The sequence below is a fragment of the Vigna unguiculata genome, chromosome 6 (genome assembly GCF_037176805.1).
Source record: "Vigna unguiculata cultivar grain cowpea cultivar isolate G323 ecotype 2 chromosome 6, ASM3717680v1, whole genome shotgun sequence".
NCBI lineage: Eukaryota > Viridiplantae > Streptophyta > Magnoliopsida > Fabales > Fabaceae > Vigna > Vigna unguiculata.
The window spans coordinates 34364101-34375844 of record NC_140797.1 but is presented as its reverse complement, the minus strand read 5'-3'; the positions used below and the strand labels follow the sequence as shown (position 1 = coordinate 34375844).

At 29.3% G+C, this 11744-nt stretch overlaps 1 protein-coding gene across 1 annotated transcript; it reads right to left on the bottom strand.

Annotated features, from left to right (window-relative positions):
- Positions 1–2095: 2095 nt before the first annotated feature.
- FLA1 (FASCICLIN-like arabinogalactan 1) lies at positions 2096–3696 on the bottom strand. The gene has a single exon (XM_028077582.2). It carries the CDS (start codon positions 3592–3594, stop codon positions 2338–2340), a length of 1257 nt encoding a protein of 418 aa, XP_027933383.1. The 5' UTR covers positions 3595–3696; the 3' UTR covers positions 2096–2337.
- Between the last annotated feature and the right edge of the window lie 8048 nt (positions 3697–11744).

The following is an 11744-nucleotide window of genomic DNA, read 5'->3' as shown; positions in this document are numbered from 1 at the left end:
CTTATTCACTCTATCAAACAATGTTAATGTATGTTTGAGGTGTTTCCAACCACAATCCAAACATGCCAAGACACCATTTATTAATCAAAATCAATAAATTACTATTATGTCTTTATAACTTCACAAGGATCTAACAGTTTTACCCGTACAAAGTATGAAAAAATAACACCAAACTCGTATAAGTCGGTTCAACACATAATGCATTCGTCTTGAATGTATTAATATTGACTATAATGAAATCTTAAGTCTATCTAATTCTATAACAAAATATCCTTTCACATCATATGCCTTCCAAAATATATATATATATATATATATATATATATATATATATATATATATATATATAATTAAAACAGAAAAAAATTAAATTTTAAGTGACTAAAAATTGTTTAAGAAAATCAAATAAAAGATTATCCCAATAAAAGATTATCTCAAAAATAAATTTAATTAATGACAAATTCACACGATTGTAATATCAGTATAATCTATGAACATAATTTTGAGATAAATATAATATTAAATATGTGTTAAAAATTTAAATGTGAATCTAAGTTTTACATTAACTAAAAATGAAAAAATAAAATATTACATAATAAAATAAAAAACTCTTAAATCTATCGCTTTAAGATTTTTTATTGAAAATCATGTTCATGGATTCTTGTTACGCAGGACTTCCACACTCTTTTAAATACTGAGTTCGTCTTTTATTTTATTTTTTTCACGGGCATGCGTATGTGTAGTGCACCCATGATCATCATCCCTATGAATATCTCTTTTCAAATTCTTCTTGTTCTACTGTTTTCCAATCAAATTTTCGGTTACCGAATACTATTACACTTTTTTTAATGTTATAGCATGAATGGATAATTTAAACTGTAAATATTAATTTATATTATTTTAGGTTAAATGTATGAATTGTTATAATATACAATGGTTTTTAAGCATTGGACAATAACTTGAGAGTTGCTTTTCTCACGATGAAGAAATGAGAGTCACTGGAGAGACAAGCCCTCAGAAGTTACTGCACATTGTATCATTGGAAAGAAAAAAAGAAGCAAAGGAAGAATTCACGTTGTGGTGTCTCACTGTCATTTGCACTGCAAAATCCCTTCTCTTTTATATATAGTAGCTCTCATGTGTGAGGACCAGAACTTGCAAAAGGAGTAAAGTGCACCTCTAACTTCCCATTTTAGGCCAACACACACTCAACCTCTCATGTGCTTCCTCACCAACTTTATTAACTCACATTAACCTCTCTTTCTTTTTTCTATTCATTCACTCAATGTCTTCTTCAACACAAGTTTCACAACCCAAACATTCACTTACTTGTTAGGTTTAAGGAAGATTTTCTAAACCCATTTACTCACGAGTTTATGAATCACTTCACAGTGTCAACTTTTGGTAGAGAAATTGAATTGCACCACATAGATTCAACTTTTTGCACAGTACTTACTACGTGTTAGTAAATTCACTGAAATTGCTTACCAATTCAACTGCAACTCGTGAATTTTAAATTGTGATGAGAAGTTTAAATTTGAAACACAACAGCCACAAGCCACTGCTACAACCAATTTAAATGTCGCACCAAACACAATAAAGACAAAAAACATGCATGGCCAAAGATCCACCCTTTGTCCTTCTCCACACAACTTCAATTCTACTCACTATCCAACTACAATTAAAAACCTATACAGCGTTTGGTGTCGGTTTCACTCTTTGCTTCACTCAATCACATCATTTCATCCAATCTTATTAAAAAAAAAAAAACTAAAACACTCAAGGTAACAAATTAGTTTAAAAAAATAGAATTTAACGTCAAATTAAGACATTAAAAAATAAATTTGAAGGAGAAAAAGTCCTCCAGAACTCAACAACACGATTCGATTATTATACATTAAAAAAACTGAATCAATAGCCGAAACGTTCATTAGAAAAACACAAACTCACACCGACATCCCAAATCTTATTTGAAGAAACAGAATTTAACAGTTCAAACATTGATTTATCATGAGAAACAGCCTCCGTTATCATTCCAAACATCTACATTATCGTGAATAAAGCCACCATATATCATCATACTCATTGGACAAAATTAAACGAATGTTTACGTTATAACATTCATAACAATCTATCAATTTCCCATTCTCTCATCGCCAAAATTACAACAATATGGAATACAATAATAATCAAATAAAAATATTAAAACACACACACAAAAAAAAGATAGAAAACAAAGGGGAATCGCTTCGAATCCCCTTATTTCCTACCTTAAAAAACAAAAGAGAAAAAGAAAATCCTAAAAATCCTCTTTTTTTTTTTTAAAACAAGGTCACATCACAGCACTAACGGTAACCCCAACACCAAACCCAAGGCAACAATAACATTACCATACCTCCCGCCGCTAACGGCGCCGTTACTGTCGTCAGCGGTGTCATCGGCGGCATCCCCGGGTGAGTCCGCCGGCGAGTCGGAACTCGCGTCCGCAGCAGGTGCATCAGCAGCCTTCTTCTTCTTCTTCCCCTTCTTCGCTGGCGCAGGAGCGTCGGCGGCAGAAGGCTCCGGCGCAGGCGCCGGAGCAAGCGCCTCACCCTTGAACAACTCCTTAGGGAGAAGCACCTTATTGATGGCGAAAACCGCGAGAGGCTGTTCATCGATTAAGGTGTCGGTGATCTTCGCCGTGGTGAGCTTCGTCTTGAGAGTGACCTCTTCGCCGTCGTTTTGTACTGTGAAATCGTATTTGTTAGCTCCGTCGGTGGCCAAGGTGTTCTGAAGTCCATTGTTCGATTTCAGCGTAGCAAGGGATTGGTACACCGGCACGCCGTGGAATTCGAGGAGCGCGAGTTTGCCAGAAGCGGTTAGGTTTTTGAATTTGGGGAGGAACGCTTTGAAGGCGTCGTCGAGGGGGCAGAAAACAGTTAATCCGCCGTCGAGGTTGTCGTTGAAGGTGGAAAGCGCGTCGCTATAGTTAGAAAGAGTGTCGGCGAAGATTTTGCAACCGTGTTTGGACATAATGCTGGTGAGGTTTTGCTGCGTGGGGGCGGGTGCAGGGGCTTCCGCTGCAGCTGAGGGTAGAATCTTGCTGATCTGGATAACGGAGATGTTGTAAGGGATTTCTTCCACGGATTTCACGAAGGTGGAGGTCAGGGTTCCGTCGTTGTTTTCGGCGCCGAATGCGACCTTACCGCCGTGGAGGTCGGTGATGTTGACGAAGCCGGCTGAGCCCGGGGCGGTGCCGGTGGCCTGGTACATGGTGGCGGCGAGGGCTGTGCCGTTCGTGATCTGGTGGAGCTTCTTGGCGCCGAAGTAGTCGAGGAGGACGTGGAGGGAGAGGATGTTTTTGACGGTGTAGATGGAGGGGTGCTTGGAGAGGAGGTCGTCCATGGCGGCGTTGTCGACGGCGCAGACGGTGATGGTGGTTCTTCCGTTGATTTCGGGGGCGAGGTGCGTGAGGGTGAGGTAGTGGTTGAAGGTGGAGAACTCCGGGTGCTGGGCGAGGATGCGCGTGATGTTGTGCGCTTGGGCAAGGGTGGCGAGGAGGAGGAACGCCGCCGCGAGAACCGGCAGCATCGCCGGACGGAGGTGGTGGTGCATTGTGAAGAGTGCGAGAATCTGAGATCTGGCGGCGTCAGAGAACAGAGCGAAGAGTGAAGTGTGAAGAAGAGTGACAGAGGTACTAATAAGAAGAGAAGAGAGAATAGGCCATCGAGTGTCAGATTATTACGGTTTGTGCCATTCTTTGACAAAGTGTAATAACAAACTCTGTCTAATTTTACCAATGTTTTTTTTTTTCTTTTCAGAAATTATAAATATAACGATTCTCTATAGCATGTGTTTTCTGCAGTCAAAACACTGAAAGATCTGATCCCTAGATTGACTAATGTACAGTACAAATAAAGAAGGTAGAACATAATCAACGGTTCTGATATTTTTCATCAAGAGAAAAGCCTGGAGGAAAGATAGGAAGGATCTATTTTTTATTAGAAAATATATACATATATTACACGTTTTCTTTTTTCTTTTCTCTCACCTTTTTTATGTTCAAAAAATAACAACATATTCGTATGCGGAATTTATTTGTGATTATTGTTTTACGAGTAATAAATTGTGTTTCTAAAAGCTTTCTAATTTTAAATTAATATGTGGAAAAGGTGAATTTGCATGTGTGCGTAGGGAGGTTCTAGAAGATTCTGTTGGATTGGAGTGAAGCAAGAAGCCATGGCAGCATGTCACGCGACTTCAGTCAGCAGGTCTTTCTTTATTCGCTGGAGACAGAATAATATTACTTTTTATGTTTTATTTTGATTATTATTCTTCATCATTAATATTTTTCTAATAGTGTTAATATAAAGACAAAACATTTTAGCTTGTTATTTAAATTTCTATTTACCTTAATTAATATTTTTATACATAAATATATTGTAATTAAATTTTAAAATAAATTATTTACTTCCACAAAGCTTATTAATATTTTGTATCTAATTACCGTAAAAGCATATACAAGGTTTAAAAGTGAAACATATCGTAGAAGAATTAGAACAATAAGTAATAATATAAAATTAAACCGTTTTTGCGACATTAAATAAATGTGTAACTTCACAATTTCAAAACTTATATATATATATATATATATATATATATATATATAATATTTTTTTATTTAAAATAGATATACTATATACATTTATATCAATCTTATAATGATAATAGCATATCACAAACCTTAAACTATAATTGAATCATTGTTCGTCAAGATGCAAAAATATTAACTATGTTCTAACTAAATACGGAATTTTATTATAAGTATGTTTCCTAATAAAAGTAACATATGACTCATAAAAGGTCTCTTAAAAATTTGTCTAGCCTTCTTAATCAAATAGTTGGTGCAAATGTATAAACACTTTTCAAATTCTCATGTCATATATATAAATAATCTTATAACGATTTTTATCATATCACAAACCTTAAACTAGAACTAAATCATTGTTTATTAATATGCATAAATATCAAATATATACAAATTATTCTAATTTATTATAAGAATGTCCCCCAATGAAAGTAAGATATGATCCATAGATAGTCTCTTAAAAATTTGTATTTGTCTTTTTAATTTACTTATCAATTTACTTGATTACATTTATTGTCGTCACGTCACATCATATCTATAAAGACAACACATTCCATTAATATTCGTTTATATATATATATATATATATATATATATATATATATATATATATATATATTATAATGAATTTAGCACATTACAAACTTTAAATTAGAATTGAATAATTGTTCATCAAGATGCAAAAATATGAACTATATTGTAACAAAATGGTGTAATTTATTATAAGTTGTCTTTTTTAGTTAGGTAGTTCGTGCAAATATACAAACATTTTTCAATTTCTCATGTCATTTGTATGTATTATTAATTCACATCAACCCATTTATTATCGTCAAGTTATACCTATAAAGGGTTAAATATGTTTATAGAAAAAAATATGTATCAAAATTTTGAATAAATTTCAATTTCACATCATAATTCGGAGACTAAAATCATATCAAACCCTCGAATATAATATAACTTTTTAAATAACATGCAACTAAATTTACTCATGTCATATTAATATCACAATTAAATCATTCTAATCACCATATACTTAAATGGCAGTATTCATTCATAGTAATATACTTTCATGTAACATTTGCATTATTCCAACATTACAAAGATATAATATAAACTCAACATACTTACTAATTTACAAATATTTTTTACACATTCAAACAATAATTGTATTGAGGATCACATTTCCCACCTTAGGTAAATAGGTAAACATTAAGGTTGTGTTCCTTTGTGTAGATAGATTTGAGAGAGAGTATGCAGATGAATTTGTGTAGATTTGAATGAATGGATATGTGTGTTTTTTGAGTGAATTTAGAAGGTAAAATGAGTGAATTTGGAAATAAGTTTTATAAAAGTTAGTGAGAGATTTGATTGATGTGATAGATAAAATAAATTATAAAATAAATAGAATTTGAAATTTACCAAAATACCCTTGATGAAAAAATAGAATAATTTTGTAATTTGATGTGGTAAAAAAAATTAAAATTAAATAATATGAATTTAAAAACTATTATTTGATAAATTTTAATAAAAAAATTAGTAAAAAGATAAATTATATATTATTTTTTTTGTAATAATTACTATAATTTGAAATTATTATTAATTACTATATATTAATTTTATTATTTATTGTTATATTTCATTACAATATATATATATATATATATATATATATATATATATATTATGTATTATTAATATTATTTAATATATTAATATTATATATATATATATAATTATTATTATTATACATATTTTTATATATTTATTATTATTATATAGACACACACAATACTAGTCACATAAAATGTGTTGCTCCCCTACACCATCACAATTACACACCCACAACACCGGTTACATAATCGGTGTTACTACCTTTACAAATCACCATCATCCACTCAGAAACACATTCTCACAAAATTACACTCTCTCGTTCACACAACACTCACATAAAGAGGTATAATGTTGAAAATATTCCTCATCCATCCAAATCTCCTCAACTAAAGATATATGTACTTTTCATAATATATCTTAAATCCATTTTGTAATTTACTCTTTAATCATAATATTGAAACACAATTCAACCACAACATCAATCACTCCAAATCAATAAAATTTATAAATTCACTCATGCTAACTGGTCCTAAGATTTTAGTCCTGAAATTTTAACCCCATCAATCAGACATATTCAATCACTCCAATTTATATTCTTCATGCCGACATATAAACTAATGTCATGTCAATAAATTTCAACCGATGAATAATCTAAAATTATAAACTATGATATTCTTAACTCAATTGGTGCCATTAAAATTGAAAAGCTAAAATATATATTTACAATATTTGATAGATTTAATTAGCATCCAAAACTTAAACAGCACCTCCATAATGAAAATAATTAACCCAAAATAAATATAAATTTGAATGAAAAGAGACATTTATAAGAGACAAGGTGGACAATATATGAACAGCACCCAGAATCATAATCACTCGCTGTAAAGCTGAAAGTTTGCACTTTTCGTAGTGTTTCGTAAAGCGAATATGATAGGCTACGAGTACTTGTAGCTTATGGCATAATCATGACCGTAAAAGATAAGCCACGGTTGATCGTTGACCAACGATTCATGGATGAGTATCAGCCGTTGATAAAGAATGGCAGCGATCGTAGATAAAGCGAATGAGGAGGGTAATATTGGAAAGTCAAAGTAGAGCAATAGTGAAGGGTGAAAGTGGTACTAAGCTTAGCTGGGCTGAACGGTGCAGGAGATGCCACGTGTAGGGTGATGGAGTGGAGCATGTGATGTTGCAAAAACATGCACCACCGACAATCTCCTTTCCTTATTGTGCGTTGTAGTTTTATTCATGGATGTGTTCTTTCTTCTTAATAATTCCAAAATATTGTTTTTGTTCACAGACAAAAGCTGTTTCAAGAAAAAGAGAATAATAATATTTTAATTTATTACTTTAATTATTTATTTTTTTATTTTGTAGTGATGTGATGTAATAATAATTAAAATGGTAAATTAAAAGTTAGTTAAAATATCATTATTTATAAAAATTTAATATATAATGAGATGATATAAATAAAATTAGTTCTATGAAATATAAATATATATATATATATATATAATTTAATTATGTTATTAAAGTTTATGTTTTATATCCCTATTTGTTGTTCAAATTAAATTCATGGTTGATTTCAGGATTTTGGTAACAACAATGGAAAAATGTTGTCTCTTTTGATGTGACGCTTAGTCATCATTCATGTTGAAGCAGAATGTTTCATTTATGTTTGAAAGTTTAAAATTATATGATTTAAATTAATTTAGTTCATAAGAGTAAATGTTATAATTGGTCTAAAGTACTAATTTAGACTGAATAAATGGTTTAAATAGTTACAAATAAAAATAGTAATTAATTTTTTTTATAGAAATAGATTTTCTTCATTGCAATGCAAACCGACTAATGAAATTAAAAATAAAGTTCATCACTAAGATAAGTTAACATTTTTTAAGACACATTTTAAAGTATATTTTTTAGTTTATATGTATATTTTATTCAATTATAATTGTGATTGGTATAAATATCTTTAGTAGAAAAACATGATAACTGGATTGATTAGTGAACTTTTTATTATATACATTGGTTAGATTTGTGTAATAGATAATATGATTCATTTTAATATGGTCACTTCATGTAGATAAAAGTCATAATTTAAGTGAATAATACTGATTTAAGATTTAAGATTTATAAGAATAAAATGTTAAAGACTAGTCAAAAGTTTCAGTTTTTTCAAAAACAAGACTTTATTATGTCAAGTGAATATCTACATAAAAAAAACAATTTATCTTCTCCAATATAAATAAGAGTTAATTTTTATTAAATTTTATTTAAATACTTAACAGTTTGTTCTAATTCGTAATATTAGTTTAAGTTACAATAGATAATTTGATTGAAATTTATTAATATTTTATTTTACATTGTATAATTAACTATTTTGTTGGTGCATATTAGTTTAATGCCAAAACAAACCAAACTTAAAAAAACACCCATTTTTTACATTAATTATGGTCATAATCAAAATAAAATTAAAAAAAAAACTTTTTTTCATGTGGAATCCGTTAAAACCAGCATATAAATTTTAAAATAGCTGTTAAAGATAACTACAATTCATTACTTTTACATTAAATGTAGAGTCATCCGTTTATGGGTGTTACTTACTCAGAAATCTTTTGCTATGTAAATTTTTTTCTTTAAAGGACTTCAAATACTTTTTAATTTTTCATTTATTTTATTGTTGATAGAAAAAAAATCAATACAACCCAGTTGTGTGTGGGTGTTTGATTAAGTATATGATCATAGTTACACATGTGTTAAAAATAATATGATAATGTAACCATTTAAGAATGTTGTTAAATTATTGTTGCAGAAGTGTGAAGCTCAAGTTTTTTTTTTCTTATCACCTCTTAAAGGTAAGCATGTTATAGCTTCATTGTTTTGCAGTTTTAAAAAAAAAAAAGATGGAGTCCTGAAAAGGTTATTATTAATTATGGGGAAAGTGATAATTAAAATATTGCAATACTGTGGAATCATTGCCTATTTGCCATTGTCTCCTAGATCTAATTGGTAATTAGTCCTTTTCTCTTTTCATCACATAAATATTTTCTTTTTTTTCATTCTGCTAAACTAAAATTATTACTATGGAGATGCATTTGGAATATATATTTTGTTTCAAATAATTTCTTTTTTATTGCACTGAAATTCTATGTAATGCATATTATTTATATAATTTGTATTTTGTAAAATTGTATTTATCAGAGAAGATGAAATGTGATTTTAATTTTTAAACTTTTATATAAAATTGAAATTCGTCGATTTTTAGATTTGGATGTAGTTTGACATGCAAACTTATAAAATGAATAAATATAATTTTTTTATTTCAATTGCGTTAAATTTTGTTAACATATATTTATTGATCATGAATGCGGATAATCATGTGATTGTTGATTGATATATGATCGTGACGAGATACTGTATACTTAAATATAAATGTAATAAAGATATTTATGTGTAACTGTACTAGAAGTGCAACAGTTCACTAAGATTTACTAGATGAGTAATGAAAAGTTGTGCACTTTGTTGGGACTCTTTGTAACACTCCCGGATCCTCTTGGGCTTACCAGGCATCCCACCTGCCATCCTCAAACCGGTTGTGTTAGGTCCGCAGCCCAGTACACCCCAACCCATCACCTCTAGCACCAACTAGCAGGTGAATTTTTCCCAGGGAGGATCGAACCTCAAACCTGAGCTTTAACACCCCTGACAAACCAGCAGATGCTACCAGCTATGAGCAGATACTACCAGCTGTGCTGCAGCGCAACTGGTAACATCTGCTGGTTTGCCAGGAATTTTAAAGCTCAGATCTCCGGGGGTGTTACAAAAAAGTGTATGATCGACTCTTGATATAAGTTTTTTTTCTTTCTTTTTACAAACATTGTTTGGTAAATAATATTATAAAATTGATACTAGTTATTAGTGTATTGTATGTGATGTTGATATTCAGATTTGGGCAAAAGTAGAAGATTCAGTATTTAAAACATGTCTCATCTATGACTTTCTCTTCCTCTGCATATGGTAGGGACACAACACAAACGTCATTATGGAGTTGTTAATGAACTAATTCCACCGAAAACATTGAAAAACTGAGCATTGATTTAGGTGCTGTAATCCACAGATCTTGCATAGAAAATGTATAATTTTCTTACATGCTTCCTTGACAATGCCACAAAAGATTGTGTTCTACGTTTCCTGAATGACTTAACGAGGATGTTACTTGAGCAAAATCATATTCTAATTTGGCGGAACAACAGCAGCATGTGATATGCTGCTTTAAAGCTTCAGCGTTAGGGAATAAGGCTTTTCATTTTTGTGTATTCACTTAAATTAGGTCATTGATTTTGTGATACTTTTTTTTATAATATTTTATGATTATTAATTTATTTATATTTTTATAAATTAAGAAGTATAAATATTCTAAATTTTTTCTTATCATATAATTATTTTCCAGATTTTATTAACAAGATTAAAGTACACCCACATTTACTGTCATAAATTATTATTATGATAAATTTTAATATTATATATAATATTATCTTTTTAAAAGTATAAAAATAATTATACTTACTTCAAAAAAAAACGAATCTTTTAAATTTAAATTAAGAACTACATAATATTATATATATATATATATATATGTACATATATATATATATACATATATATATATATACATATATATATATATATATATATAAATGAAATAATTAAACAGGCTAATTACCAAATATACAAAAATACCAAATAATTAAACAGACAAATAAATTATAATAATTAAATAAATAAATAAATAAAACAAATTTAATATTTCATTGATTAAAGACAATTATAAAAATAAATAAATACATACTTTTTCTTTTTATCTTATTAATTTATTAATCGTAGTATATCAGTAGCATTTAATACCAGTAAATTTGTTTTGATCATGTTTTTTAGAGTAATATGTTTTGAGTTCAGATTTTTTATTAAATTTTTTTACTGTTTTTTTATTGAAGATATATATTATATTAATATCTTAAATTTTTTTAAATATATGTTAAAATTTTAAAATCAGAAATATTAATGTATTTTGAAAAGACAAAAGAAATAGTACAGATTCATTTGTTTATATGAAAAATCTTCACTTTTGTTTTTTGTAACGGTGTCATGATTGAATGAAGAGATTTATCTCTTCCTTATCTCTGCTTTCAGAAAAGATAAGTTTGTAGGATTATTATTTTTTATTTCTCTTTTAATTTTTCGTATCAGTTAAATAATTATTCATATAATATATCAAAAAATTTAAAAATAAAAATGATTTAATTTATCGTAGAACCAATTTTCAGTTTACTTTCTCAAACTGATCTTTATCGTAATCAATTATTGTAGTTAACAAATAATCTAATTTTTCAAGCACACAAAAACTTTGTATATAAGTAATTTTAGACAAGTAAATGGGAATTCAAAGAGCTTACATCTACTAGAGTCTCAAATTTTATTTTCAAAATAAAATGAGTGATGACCT